The sequence below is a fragment of the Bubalus bubalis genome, chromosome 12 (genome assembly GCF_019923935.1).
Source record: "Bubalus bubalis isolate 160015118507 breed Murrah chromosome 12, NDDB_SH_1, whole genome shotgun sequence".
Lineage (NCBI taxonomy): Eukaryota > Metazoa > Chordata > Mammalia > Artiodactyla > Bovidae > Bubalus > Bubalus bubalis.
In genome coordinates this window covers 72839031-72853821 of record NC_059168.1, presented here as the reverse complement: position 1 = coordinate 72853821, position 14791 = coordinate 72839031, and the positions used below count along the sequence as shown (strand labels likewise).

The window sequence follows — 14791 nt, the reverse complement described above, 5'->3', positions numbered from 1 at the left end:
GTAATTTTAAATTCACTTTCTAGGCCTTTTTTTTTCAAAATTTATACATTGTTACTAAAAGGGGCAATAACTAATAAGTCATATTTTCTTTAAGAAATTTTAAATTAATTTTTATTAGAGTACAGTTGATTTATCAACACAATATTGTCTTAGTTTCTGCTGTACAACAAAGTAAATCAGTTATACACATACATGTATCCACTCTTTTTTAGATTCTATTCCCATATAGGTCACTACAGAGTACTGAGTTCCCTGAGCTTTATAGCAGGTTCTTATTAGTTATCTGTTTTACATATAGTAGCGTGTGTATGTCAGTACCAATCCCCCAATTTATCTTTCCCCTCAGCCATATTTTCTTATAGGTTAAAACAGAATGCAAAATATAGATACACATGTATGTATCTATACTTCTATACAAAAAACATAGAAAAAGTAAGCTTGTAACTTTATCACACATGTACAATGTAAAAATTACTTTAAAAAAGTCTCAGATATATAAAATCATAATTCTTCAGGGCAGGGAAGAGTTAATAATAGCTAATATTTATTAATAATAATAGCACTATACTCCATGAAAAATTGCTTTACACCTAAAATACGCCCTTTAAAGCTCACAAGGTGGTATTATTCCCCATTTCACAAATGAGAAAACAGACATAGAAATGACTTGCCCAAGGTCACCAAAGGGTAAGGTCACCAGTGGGTAAAAGGCAGAGCCAGATTGAAACTGAGAAGTCACACTCCAAATCTAATGTTTTTAATTGCATTACCTTAAAATCAATGAAAGGGAAGTTCAAAAATATACATCTGATAATTTTAAAGTGTTAAACCAAAAATGTGGTTTACATTTTTGTAATTCCACAAAAATATGGAACACAATCAAACTGTTAGGTAACATGACCAAATACTAACAGTAGGTATGTGAGTAGTAAGAGAAAGGGTGATTATTTTTTGCTTAACCCTTTCCCCCAATCTTTGCAACATTTCAATTTTCTGTAGTGTTATGACAGGTATGCACACACATACAGAGCAGTCCCGTGGAGACTAAAAACATTGGTCAAAATAACAAAGCAGAAAAGGTTCAAACATTCAAAATTAGTCCCTTACAGTAAAGGCACTCCTCTAAAAACAGCATACAGTGATTCAGAAGCAGGAAGGCATTTTATAAATTATATTTCTAATTAAGTAACCGATATTAAGTACAACATGCAATAAAAAGTCACATTTCACCTTACAGATTTGAGACAGAAGGAAAATGCTTAATTTTCCACAAGCACCCACTTTAACTCTTTCACTGCCAGTTTGAAGAGAAAAAGACAATACAGCTAATGCAAGCTAACTGGATATAGTCAGAAACAAGGGTAGAAATAGTTGGTAAAATTATCTAATATCTTGTTCTTTAAGATACAAGGTATCTGCATTTTTTTTTTTAAGTGCTTCTTCTGGAAAGTTGCAGAATCTGCCTCTTGAAATTCTACATATTATACATTCACACGGGAATTACTGGAGCTGCAAGAGTTCAGCTTCCTGTTGAAGTGTGCTACTGCTAAGTCACTTCAGTCGTGTCCGACTCTGTGCGACCCCATAGACGGCAGCCCACCAGGCTCCCCCATCCCTGGGATTCTCCAGGCAAGAATACTGGAGTGGGTTGCCATTTTCTTCTCCAATGCGTGAAAGTGAAGTCGCTCAGTCGTGTCCGACTCTTAGCAACCCAATGGACTGCAGCCTACCAGGCTCCTCCACCCAGTGTGGTAATAGGTAAAAGGTTGTGAGGGAAAGGCGCAGGGAATGGCAGTCATTTGCAAGACTGGTTTATTTCATACAAGAAGTAAATAAGATGCTCCCCGTTACAGGCAAGGTGCAGTGAAGCACAAAGATGTGACAGATTGGACTGTCCTTGTCCTCTTAGTCCTCCCAATCCAGTAGGGACAAGTTCAAGGCCATCATTAAAGAAAGTAAGAGGAGACCTGCGGAAAATGCCAGACCGGGTGGACAAGACTCAGAGACGTTAGGGGCTACGAAGCCTGAAACCACTGCAGGACTCAAAACGAGAGAGAAAATGTCAGTCGCTGCGCCAGGGAATGAGACCGGGTCTCAGAGCAGCATCACTCCCCCTCATCCAGGACCGCGGCAGGGAGGTGGCAGCCATGGGGAGACGCGGCTCCCGGGTCTCCGCAGGAGTTCTGCCCCGGGGCCGTGGGGTGCCTTCAACCAGGCCTCACCTGAGCAGCGGAGCGTCCGGCAGGCAGTAAAGCGTCTGAGGCTGCCAATTGCTCGAGAGGCCACCATCTTGAGCGGGAACTGACGAAAGTGGAAAGCCCTTCAAGTGCGGGCAGCCGAGTAGAGGACTTTTCTTCCCTCAGCCTGGCACTCTCCAGGCGCCCGACGTACTGCCTGACTGAAAACCCGCGACTGAAACCCCGATGGCGAGTTGCCGCCGGCTCCTTAACCTTGCCCTTCGCTTCCGGCTAACGCTCTGTTAGCCGAAAAAAAAGGACACTTTCTCCGCAGGGAAGGAAAAAAGCTCAGAGAGGACAGCTTTCCGGATTTTCCAGTCAGGCAGCCGGCGGGCAGGCAGGGAGGCCTGTGAGGCCCGCGAAGGGTCCTTTCCAGGGAGGCCCCGCCTCTTGGTACCCGTCGGGTCCTGTCGTACCGGCGGGAGCCTTGCCTGCGGCTGGAGACTCAGCCTACGACAACCTAAGGTGAGAAGGGGCGTGCGCTGGGCTACCGCGAGCCCTTTCTCCGGCTGGGTCCGCAGTTTCCCGCCTGCTACGCCTGTGCCCGCGGCCGCCTGGCCTCCTCTCCCTGGATTTCGAGGGAGCGGAAAGAAGTTTCTCAATCCGGGTCTCCAGTACTAGCGCAGTTTGGGCAGTAATTTGGCCTAGCGTTCTGTCTGTAGCTCCGAGCAACGATGTCGCCTATGCCTTTTAATTTATCACCGCAAGTTAACTAACTTGTGTGTGTGTCGGTTTAAAGCGCTGGTCTGTGTTCCAGTGGTGTTGTAACCCTTATTTTGCCTGTAGGCAGGTCGGCGGCTATTGAGAATCGGAACAGGGTCAGGAGTATTACCCCTTTTATAAAGCTTTCGAGGGTGAATCTCGGTTGTGTGGCTTTTTTGGAACTCGATTGTCGGAGGAACTGAGGCATTCCTGTGTCCGGCTCCGACAGCCAAGGCTCAAGATCATTTTCTCATTCAGAAGGGAACCGAAGATCATCTGGTCTTTCATCTCCTTCACTGCATCGGTGAAGCCCATGAATCAGAGTGAGTCAGTTTACCCATGGCCACAGGTGGTAGCCTGTGTCTACTAACTTCTAGGCAAGAGCTCTGCACTACATGATAGCTGTTTTTGTGCTGGAGAGAGACGCTTGAGCCCTGGAATAAATTAATTGATTCCAAAAAGTGATGTTGAGGACCCTCTAGGTCGTTTCACCGCCATCTCATTTAATCCTCACGATCCCCAAATTGTTACTTAACGTTTTGTAGGTAAAGCTTGGGGGGCATGGTGATTTATATAAATTACTTGCTAGGTGGCAGAGCCAGATTCGGGCATACATTTGTGCCACTTTTCACCAGATTGTTCCTCAGGAGAGGGAGAAGGAAGAGGCAGGGGGAAATGGCAGGGAAGTTGAGACTGAATTGAGGAGTATGGGAAGAAGAGAGGTTTCTGTTTAAAGCTCAAGTCAAATGGTGAGTCTTCCATCACTGAGCACGTTAAGCAGAATCTGGATGAGCAGTGACCTCTTAATTTACAAGAAAGGATTCTTGATGATCACCAAAGGCCCTCCAACTTATAAGGTTTTTACAGTTCAAAGCTTGTCCTGCCCATGCAATGCTTTTTCATTTAATTCAGTGTAGTACTTATTGTTTAGATCAGGAATGGCAAACTTTTTCTGTAAAGGGCCAGGTAGTAAATAGTTTAGGCTTTATAACCCACATTGATCTCTGCCGTATATTCTTTGTTTTATTTTGCTCTACAACTCTTTAAAAATGTGAAATCTATATTAGCTAGAGGCCCATGGGTTGTAGTTTGTCAGCCCCTGATTTAGGTTACTGTTTGACTCTCTGACTTCTTTGTTTCTTGTACTCTGAGCAAAATCATAAGCTCCATCAAGGACAGAAATGTTATTTTTCTCACTGTGGCTTTCATAAAGGGGAACTAAAGACCTTTATACCATCACCTACTGATACTAATAGCAAGCACAGGTATAACTCTTTATGGAATATGAGTTTTAACCCTTTGTTTTCCATGTTACAAATGTTTTCTCTGAATCTATTGTTAGCCTTTTAACTTTATTTTAGTATCTTTTACTGTGTAGATATTTTAAATGCTTATTTAATCAGATTTTTTAGTTACTTTCCATTATGGCCTCTGGGTGTTATCCCATATGTTGGAAACCTTTCCCCATCTAAGATTATAAAAATATTCTCTGATATTTTCTTATAGCAGGTTAAAAAGTATATATTTAGATTAATCCATCTGTAATTTGTACATACAGTGTGAGCTATGGATCTAATTTTTTTCCAAGTGGTTAGACATTTCCCCAGAAAATCTATTGAGTAAGTCATCTTTCTCCCACTTATTTGAAATGTTTTCTTTATTATATACTAAGTTCTCATACATATGAGTATGCTTCTGAACTTACTACATCCTGTTCTGTTGATTCAGTTCAGTTCAGTCACTGAGTCGTGTCTGACTCTTTGCAACCTGGACTGCAGCACGCTTCCCTGTCCATCACCAATTCCTGGAGCTTACTCAAACTCATGTCCATTGAATTGGTGATGCCATCCAACAATCTCATCCTCTGTCATCCCCTTCTCCTCCTGCCTTCAATCTTTCCCAGCATCAGGGTCTTTTCCAGTGAATCAGTTCTTGGCATCAGGTGGCCAAAGTATTGGAGTTTCAGGATCAGTCCTTCAAATGAGTATTCAGGACTGATTTCCTTTAGGTTCAGCACTGTTTAATTCCTGGTGCTTTGTAGAAAGTTTTGATATCTGTTAGAGCAAGGTGTCCCTTTTTTTATTTTCTTGACTGTTTTCATGAATTTTATTTCAAAATAAGCTTTACTTAAGGAGACTTGTTTGCTATGACCAGTGCATTTTCTTGGCAAAACTCTATCAGTCTTTGCCCTGCTTCATTCCGTATTCCAAGGCCAAATTTGCCTGTTACTCCAGGTGTTTCTTGACTTCCTACTTTTGCATTCCAGTCCCCTATAATGAAAAGGACATCTTTTTTGGGTGTTAGTTCTAAAAGGTCTTGTAGGTCTTCATAGAACCGTTCAGCTTCTTCAGTGTTACTGGTTGGGGCATAGACTTGGATTACTGTGATATTGAATGGTTTGCCTTGGAAACGAACATAGATCATTCTGTCATTTTTGAGATTGCATATAAGTACTGCATTTTGGACTCTTTTGTTGACCATGATGGCTACTCCATTTCTTCTGAGGGATTCCTGCCCGCAGTAGTAGATATAATGGTCATCTGAATTAAATTCACCCATTCCAGTCCATTTTAGTTCGCTGATTCCTAGATTGTCGACATTCACTCTTGCCATCTCTTGTTTGACCACTTCCAATTTGCCTTAATTCATGGACCTGACATTCCAGGTTCCTATGCAATATTGCTCTTTACAGCATCGGACCTTGCTTCTATCACCAGTCACATCCACAGCTGGGTCTTGTTTTTGCTCTGGCTCCATCCCTTCATTCTTTCTGGAGTTATTTCTCCACCGATCTCCAGTAGCATATTGGGCACCTACTGACCTGGGGAGTTCCTCTTTCAGTATCCTATCATTTTGCCTTTTCATACAGTTCATGGGGTTCTCAAGGCAAGAATACTGAAGTGGTTTGCCATTCCCTTCTCCAGTGGACCACATTCTGTCAGATCTCTCCACCATGACCCGCCTGTCTTGGGTTGCCCCACGAGCATGGCTTAGTTTCATTGAGTTAGACAAGGCTGTGGTCCTAGTGTGATTAGATTGACTAGTTTCCAAAATCACTGCAGATGGTGACTGCAGCCATGAAATTAAAAGATGCTTACTCCTTGGAAGGAAAGTTATGACCAACCTAGATAGCATATTCAAAAGCAGAGACATTACTTTGCCAACAAAGGTCCGTCTAGTCAAGGCTGTGGTTTTTCCTGTGGTCATGTACGGATGTGAGAGTTGGACTGTGAAGAAGGCTGAGCGCCAAAGAATTGATGCTTTTGAACTGTGGTGTTGGAGAAGACTCTTGAGAGTCCCTTGGACTGCAAGGAGATCCAACCAGTCCATTCTGAAGGAGATGAGCCCTGGGATTTCTTTGGAAGGAATGATGCTAAAGCTGAAACTCCAATACTTTGGCCACCTGATGTGAATAGTTGACTCATTGGAAAAGACTCTGATGCAGGGAGGGATTGGGGGCAGGAGGAGAAGGGGACGACAGAGGATGAGATGGCTGGATGGTATCACTGACTCGATGGACATGAGTCTGAGTGAACTCCAGGAGTTGGTGATGTACAGGGAGGCCTGGCGAGCTGCGATTCAGGGGGTCGCAAAGAGTCGGACACGACTGAGTGACTGAACTGAACTGAACTGAAGGAGACTTGTATTCCAGACTCAAGTGGCATCAACTGTTGCTTCTGGATAAAGTGGTCCTTATCTCATGGGCCAGTTTGTGTCTTCCTGGCCAGAGTCGTTGAACATACATAAGCTGGTGAGCTGGTGAGAGGTTGGACTCCTCTTTTCAATCCATATATTTGATAAATGTGATTTTTTTTTTCTTTTTGGAAGCCACAGGACATCTCTTTTTAGCCTATGAAGACCTAAGAGAAATTAAATAAGGCTTTTATATTAGCTATTGCTGTATAGAGTTGGACCACAAAGAAGGCTGAGCACCAAAGAATTAATGCTTTCGAATTGCAGTGCTAGAGAAGACTCCTGAGAGTTCCTTGGACTGCGGGGAGATCAAACCAGTCAATCCTAAAGGAAATCAACCCTGAATATTCATCGGAAGGAATTTTCATTGGATGCTGAAGCTCTAATACTTTGGCCATGTAGTGGGAAGAGCCCATTCATTGAAAAAGAGCCTGATGCTGGGAAAGATTGAAGGCAAAAGAAGAAGAGGGTGGCAGAGGATGAGATGAGATTAGATAACATCCTCGACTCAACAGACATGAATTTGAGCAAACTCTGAGACGTTGTGAAGGATGGGGAAGAATGGCATGCTGCAGTTCATGGGATCTCAAAGAGTCAGACATGACTTAGTGACTGAACAACAAACAATTGTTGTGTAACAAATTACTCCAAAATTTAGTAGCTTAAAACAATAAAAATTTGTTATCTCATACAGTTTCTGAGGGCCAGGAATCTGGAGTGACCTGGCTGGGTTGTTCTGGCTTAGAGTTTCTCATGAGGTTGCAGTCAGAATGTTGTCCAGGCTTGTAGTCATCTGGAAACTTGTCTGTGCTAGAGGATCCACTTCCAAGCTCACTCACATGACTGTTGACAGGAGGTGTCATCCTCCTACCTTATCATGAGAGCCTCTTTGTGGGGCTGTTCCTGACGTGCCAGCTGCCTTCTCCTGGAGCGAGTTATCTGAGAGACAGACCAAGATGGGAACTGCAGGATCTCTTACAGCCAAATCTAAAAAGTGACATCTCAGAGAAGGCAATGGCAACCCACTCCAGTACTCTTGCATGGAAAATCCCATGGACGGAGAAGCCTGGTAGGCTGCAGTCCATGGGGTCGCTAAGAGTCGGACACGACTGAGCGACTTCACTTTCACTTTTCACTTTCCTGCATTGGAGAAGGAAATGGCAACCCACTCCAGTGTTCTTGCCAGGAGAATCCCAGGGATGGGGCAGCCTGGTGGGCTCCCGTCTATGGGGTCACGCAGAGTCGGACACGACTAAAGTGACTTAGCAGCAGCATCACTTCTGATGTATTCTTTGTTTACACCGACCAACCATGTAAATAAAAATTCAGAGAAGTGGAGTTACTGGTCAGAAGTTAGGTGTAGTTGTAATTTTTTGACAGTTAATTGCCAAATTGGCCTCCATAGGAATGTACCTGTGGAGGTGCAGCAGTTTATACTCTCAGCAGCAATATATGAGAGAGCCTGTTTGTGCAGCCTCTACCACACAGTGAATGTCAGACCTCTAAGTCAAATGGTATACCTCTCTGTGGCTGTAATTTGTATTTCTTTTATGAGTGAGATTGAACATGTATCTAAGAGCCATTTGTGTTTCCATTTCCATGAACACTTTGTTCATATCCTTTGCCCATTTTTTTCTTACTGTTTCATAGGAACTCATTATGGGGAATTTAGGAAAATGTTTTAATATATTTTAAATATGTTTTAATATGTAGGAGTTTTGTATTTTTATTATTTTGAAATAATATCAAGCTTATAAAAAAGTAGCAAGTGTAGTATATGAACTTTTTTTCTTATATCAGGTAAGAAGTGATACTTTGAATTCTTTAGTGTGTATCCCCTTCAAATACAAATATTACACAAGGCATTCTACATCATCACAATACAAGCATCAAAATCAGGAAAGTCACACTGGTGGCTTCCTGATCCTATCCAACAGTCTGTACCCCTTTGACCCTAGAGAAGAACATAACCTCTGGAGCTAGCATGCGTGTGTGCTCAGTCGCTTCAGTCATGTCCAAGTCTTCGTGATCCTGTGGACTATAGCCCACCAGATTCCTCTGTCATGGGATTCTCCAGCCAAGAATACTGCTGGAGCTAGACTGTCTGGCTTCAAATCATAGCTCTGCCTCTTACTAGTTACTCAATTCCTGTATACTTCAGTTTCTCATCTCACAAAAAGTACAATAATCCTGCTTACTTCACAGGTCCTTGTGAGAATTAATGATTAGATTAGTGGTTTGCATACTATGAAAGCTATGTCAACATAGCTATAATATTAGGGGAAAGGTAGTTGGTAATAGAGTAAATTTTTAAATATTTTATAGTAACCCATGGGTGAGATATCAGAGATCATAGCCTACAGTTTAAACTGCAGGTTGTTCAAATAACCCAGAAAGTCTTTTTGTTTTCTTTTTCAGATTTCAGAATGACTTCCCTCTTGACTTACACTTTTAAAAATCTTCCCAATACATCAAAATGGGCCCTCAGATTTTGTAAGTTTCATTTGTTCTTTCTTTTTAAGATTAGATTTGAATGTGTAAGTATCTTGTGCAAACATGGAATTGTACTGCTTTTTGTAAACACTTGATTGTGTCTTCCAGGTATGAGACCTCTGAGCAGTTCCTCCCAGCTACAAGCTGCCGCAGGTACAGTAATTTGTAAAAAATAAAAATATTTCTGATTTAAAAGTTAGATAATAGGATCTAGATTTGTGAATTTTTAATAAAAACAAAAACTAATTTTCTAACTCTCCCCTTTTTATGATCGATAAGAACATCACTGTTGCCTTCAAATTAAAACAATACAGGACCAATCAGTAATGATAGTACATGGTGTAAGGTGGCTTGAGGATGTTGGCTGGAGGCTTCTTTCTGGGATCTGGAGCCTATGGAGTCACTGAGGTTCTGTGTTTGTTAATTTGTTCTGTGTTAGTTTACTCAGGTTCTGGTTAGTTTACTCAGCTACTGGCTGTCAGTCCTAAAGATGCATGTGTGCTGAGTCACTCATGTCCAACTCTTTGTGACCTCACAGGTTGTAGCTCACGAGGCTCCTTTGTTCATGGGATTGTCCCAGGCAAGAATACTGGAGTGGGTTGCCATTTCCTCCTACAGGGGCTCTTCCTGACCCAGGGATCTAACCCCTGTCTCCTGCATTGGCAGGTGGATTCTTTCCCGCTAAGCCACCAGGGAAGCCCCAGTCCTAAAGATGATTGTGGAGCCAAAAGTTAACTTTTTACACTTTCAGTGACAGGCTTCTGTTACTGAGTATCTTTTAGTCCATGTGCAAGAGGATGCATACCTGAAATAGCTGTGACTAGTTAATAAAAGAAGGTTGTTTAGTCAATATGAAATGAAAAAAGAAAGAAATTTGTTGATACTATATGGTCTTTTAGACCCTTGGTAAACCCAGCGGATTAGGCTTCTTCACTGTTGAATACATACTTTTGTAGAACCTACTGTAGTTTTGTATATTCACTTGCCTGGGTCCTATATTGATCTATGACTTCAGATTTTGGTCTTGTTGTGGTATTTCTACCTGGATAATCACTTAATAAAAAAAATACCTTACCAAGATTCAGAAGAACTCTGCTTTGATTCAGTTCTACTTCTTTCTGGGCAGTTTGACCTTCAACTGATCATGTCATTTCCCTGCTTTATAGTTTTTTATCTAACAAAGAATAATAATTTTAGCCATGTTAACCTCAAGTAGTTATTAAGATATCTCAAACACTTTGAAATCTGTAAATTCAGTGGAAGTACAAGATGATATTTTATATTGTTTTATATATAGTATATTCCCAGGGGTCTGTTATTTAATCCCACCCAGAAAAGTTTCATGTTGTCATATAAAAAATATATTTTCTTTGGCTTCTAAACTCTAACTAGAATATAGATATGTATTAACCTCACAAAGAATAATAATAATTCCTTTCCATCTCATTTTACCTTTCACCTAATTCTAATGTTCACTCAGAAATTCTTACTGCAGTAACACAGATAGATCTGTTTCTTGCCAGCTGGGAGAAAGTCACATTGAATACCACGTTAAATACCATTTTTCTGGCATTGAGAATATTCTTCTTTATATTGCTCTTAAACAGTTTTTGTGTTTCTCTCTCCCCAACTACATTGTAAACCTTTGTGAGACTTAAGCCTTGTCATGTTACTGGTGTTTAACACTGTCCTACAAGTGGTTTGTTTTAACATTGATGTTGATAGTGGTACAAGAGGGCACATGTTAAGACAAAGGAATGTGATCAGCTGATTTGATGGGAGGAAAAGGGAATGTACTCGTGCTGAACAGGCTTTAGTTTGCAATAGGGCAGCAGAGGGCATAAAGAGGGAACCTGGGTTTTACTTTCCATATTTTAGTATTATTTATTTTTTTCTTTTTTAACCACCACTCATGTTTTGTTTTTTTTAATTAAAACATTAGAGAAAAGTTGCTTTTTAGATGTTACAAAACAGCTACACAAATTGAGTCAGACAGAGTCAGGAAGCATGCTAGGTTTTTGTCAAATTGCAGTAGTCACCAACCAGATGCCTTTATTTCTACATAGAAAAGCAAGAGTATTAAGGTATTAAGGGCAGACTTAATTGGTTGCTTTCAGTGAAATGGATTGTCAAGCACTTGATAAAAACAATTTGTTAATGGCATAAGCGATATTATCACTAGGTATAATCTCTATATTTGCCTTAAATTTTATTTGGAAACTTGAAAATGCTCACTAATTTCTTAATCCTTTTTTTTTCAGTTGTAGTGGTTTGGTAAATGACTAATGCAATTTGGCATGGAGTGATAAAATTCCTCTTAAAATGTCTATCTTTAAAAATGTAAAAACTTACCTGACTTCTTGTATTTTAATTAATTTTTTCTCTGAATTTTATTTTAAAGCTTCCCAGACGAAATCGAAAAAAACCCTAGCCAAACCCAACATAAGGAATATTGTGGTGGTGGATGGTGTTCGCACTCCATTTTTGCTATCAGGCACTTCGTAAGTATGAAATGATTCTGTTACTTGTTATTCCTTTTTTTCTTTTTTCTCTCCAGCTGTATTGAGGTATGATTAACAAATAAAAACTGCATATATTTAGGTTATACAATGTGATTGTTTTTTAAGGAATACAATGTGATGATTCAATGTATATTGTTGTTCAGTCACTAAGTTGTGTCCGACTCTCTGCAACACCATGGACTGCAGCACGCTGGGCTTCCCTGTCCTTCACTATCTCCTGGAGTTTGCTCATGCTCACGTCCTTGAGTCAGTGATACCATCCAACCATCTTATTTTTCTGTTGCCCCCTTCTCCTGCCCTCAGTCTTTCTCAGCATCAGGGTCTTTTCCAGTGAGTTGGCTCTTCGCATCAGGTGGCCAAAGTTTTGGAGGTTCAGCTTCAACTCAGTTATTCCAATGAATTGTCGAGGTTGATTTCATTTAGGATTGACTGGTTTGATCTTGCTGTCCAAGGAACTGTCAGAGAGTCTTCTCCAGCACCACAGTTTGAAAACATCAATTCTTTGGCGCTCAGCCTTCTTTATGATTCAACTCTCATACCCGTACATGACTACTTGAAAAACCATACCTTTGACTATATGGACCTTTGTGGGCAAAATGATGTCTCTGCTTTTTAATACACTGTCGAGGTTTGTCATAGCTTTTCTTCCAAAGAGCAAGCTTCTTTTAATTTCATGGCTGCAGTCACCATCCGACTGGTTTTGGAGCTCAAGAAAGTAAAGTCTGTCACTGTTTCCCTTTTTTCCCCATCTATTTGCATGAAGTAATGGGACTGAATGCCATGATCTTAACTTTTTGAATGCTTACGTTTAAGCCAGCTTTTTCACTCTTGCACCTTCATCAAGAGGCTATTTAGTTCCTCTTTGCTTTCTGCCATTAGGGTGGTGTCCTCTGCACATCTGAGGTTGTTAATGTTTCTCAAGGCAATCTTGATGCCAGCCTGTGATTCATCCAGCCCAGTACTTCACATGATGTACTCTGCATGTAAGTTAAATAAAGAGAGTGACAATATACAGCCTTGATGTACTCCTTTTGCAATTTTGAACCAATCTGTTGTTCCACGTCTGGTTCTGTTGCTTCTTGACCTACATTTAATGTGTATCTACATTATGAAATGATTACCACAATCAAGTTAATTAACACATCCATCACCCCATATAGTTTATTTATTCCTTCTTTTAAGGTGTTTTCAAAAGGAACCTTTGTGAATTAACCCAGTAGGTAATACTATTGCTGAAAGTGTTAGTCACTTAGTTGTGTCCCATGCTTTGTGACCATGTGGACTGTAGCCCGCCAGGCTCCTCTGTCCATGGAATTCTCCAGGCAAGAATACTGGAGTGGGTTGCTATTCCCTTCTCCTGGGATTTTCCCAACCCAGGCATTGAACCCAGGTCTCCTGGATTGTAGGCAGATACTTTACCATCTGAACCACCAAGGAAGCCCCTAATAATATTGCTGGTCAACTAATATATAAACAATATTTTCATGAAATTAATACAGAATAAGGCAAGTCAGTAGTGAAATAGAGTGGCAGAATCTATTTTTCTTCTTTTCTCATGAGCTAGTCTAGTGTAGTGTTAGACTGAACTAGCTGTATTTTGAAAACCTAGTGTGGAACTAAGTAGCTTGCTTCCAACAGGTGCCCTTTCCTCATCTGGAGAGAAGTACGTTTTTTCTGTGCCTCTTCAGAAGTTTAAATACTGAGGCCGTGGGCCCATGGGCATCTTGAAGGGACTTTAATCTGCTGCTTTGGCTTTCTGGAAGTTATCAGAATTGGAGTTGATGGACTGGTCCAAATCCTGGTATAGCACAACCCCAAATATATGGAATAACAATGGTCCTAGACCAACCTTCAAGGCCCCCAGAACCTAACTACTGTTCCCCCTAGACTTCCTTTCTCCTTTTCTGTTCCCCACTGAGGCCCAGTCTTTCTATAAATTGATGATGAACTTTGGGAACTAAGTGAAAATTAAATGAAACATTTAGTTGTATTCTGTTAAGATTGTTTTGATGTTCATGTTTTGAACTAGCAGTCACTAACTTAAAAATAAGCTAAGGAAAGTTGAGTATCTGTTAAAATTAATGAGACCTTTCTATACTAATATGAAAAAATCTTGAAGATATGTTAGGTATAAAAAGCAAAGTTCAGAGCATTGTGTATAATGCCACCATTTATGGAAGATACAGATGTGTGTGTGCATGTGTGTGTATGTATATGTATGTGCACGCATGCATGCATGTACATACAGAAACAAGAAACATTCATTTTTAAATAGTGGTTTAGGACCTAGAGAATATCTTCTTAGGTAAGTAAATGGTGAAGATTCTTCACCCTCTTTTCTCAATATAATAACTTTCTTGTATGGACACAACAGTAGTAAGAATAAGAACCTAAAGCTTTAGCAGCAGAGTGGATCCTTGTTGTACTTAGCAGCAGCAGGGTAGGAAAAGAAACTTCCATCAAGAGAAGAAAATTCTTGACTAGAAAGGCCATTTTTGGTAAAGGCTGTTTGTATACTGTGTAGAAGTTTGATTCCAACTGTTTCACTAGCTGTTAAAAAAAAACATGAACATGCTCAAAGATATCATTTACACATTTCCTTTGATAGTTGGTATCAAACTACCAAAGGTGAAATTTGAGATATTCAGCACATTGGTATAGGCTGTATTCCTTTTGTTATTTTTTATTAGTATGTTTTAGTTTAATTTAGAATCCTAATTGAGGAAGAAGATAAAGTTCATGAGTAGAACAGAGAAGAATGTTGAGTAATGGTAGGCAAATATAGTTAATAGAGAAGAAGGAATAAAAATTTTAAGGTACTATTCATGTGCAAAACAAAAATGACTAAAAATAATACAAAGAGAATTTATAAAGAAGACAAATAGTTAAATCATATTATTAATCTTATGATCGAGGTAACAAATAAGTCTTCTAAAATAGAAAATAATTTTCTAGATGGAAAAAGATCTTTTTCTGTTTAATTTGAAGAAGCTTTGCTTTCAACTTGTGTCACTTGAAAGACCTATAGGTCTTTTGGAAGTATTTTGGAAGCACTGTTAGGAATATACTCCAGCCATGGCATGTGGGAATCTTTCAGCATCCTGGCCGAGAGGGAGTTATAGGAGCATGAGAAGAAAAAGTGTA

At 40.2% G+C, this 14791-nt stretch overlaps 2 protein-coding genes across 3 annotated transcripts in view; one reads left to right on the top strand and one right to left on the bottom strand.

Moving 5' to 3' along the window:
• Nucleotides 1–2423, bottom strand: part of HADHA (hydroxyacyl-CoA dehydrogenase trifunctional multienzyme complex subunit alpha) — a 43442-nt gene extending 41019 nt beyond the window's left edge. The window contains exon 1 of the mRNA XM_006046225.4: nt 2223–2423. Coding sequence (XP_006046287.3) covers nt 2223–2289 — 67 coding nt within the window. The 5' untranslated portion in view covers nt 2290–2423. The remainder of the gene's footprint in view (nt 1–2222) is intronic.
• Nucleotides 2424–2565: 142 nt separating this feature from the next.
• HADHB (hydroxyacyl-CoA dehydrogenase trifunctional multienzyme complex subunit beta) overlaps nt 2566–14791 on the top strand; it is a 31300-nt gene continuing 19074 nt past the window's right edge. The window contains exons 1-4 of one of the 2 annotated variants that reach the window (XM_006046224.4): nt 2566–2702; nt 9051–9125; nt 9234–9278; nt 11527–11626. In XM_006046224.4, the coding sequence (XP_006046286.2) occupies nt 9059–9125; nt 9234–9278; nt 11527–11626 (212 nt within the window). In that variant the 5' untranslated portion in view covers nt 2566–2702; nt 9051–9058. Of the gene's footprint in view, nt 2703–2785; nt 3263–9050; nt 9126–9233; nt 9279–11526; nt 11627–14791 lie in introns of those variants that run through there. The other variant, XM_006046223.4, reaches the window with a different exon arrangement.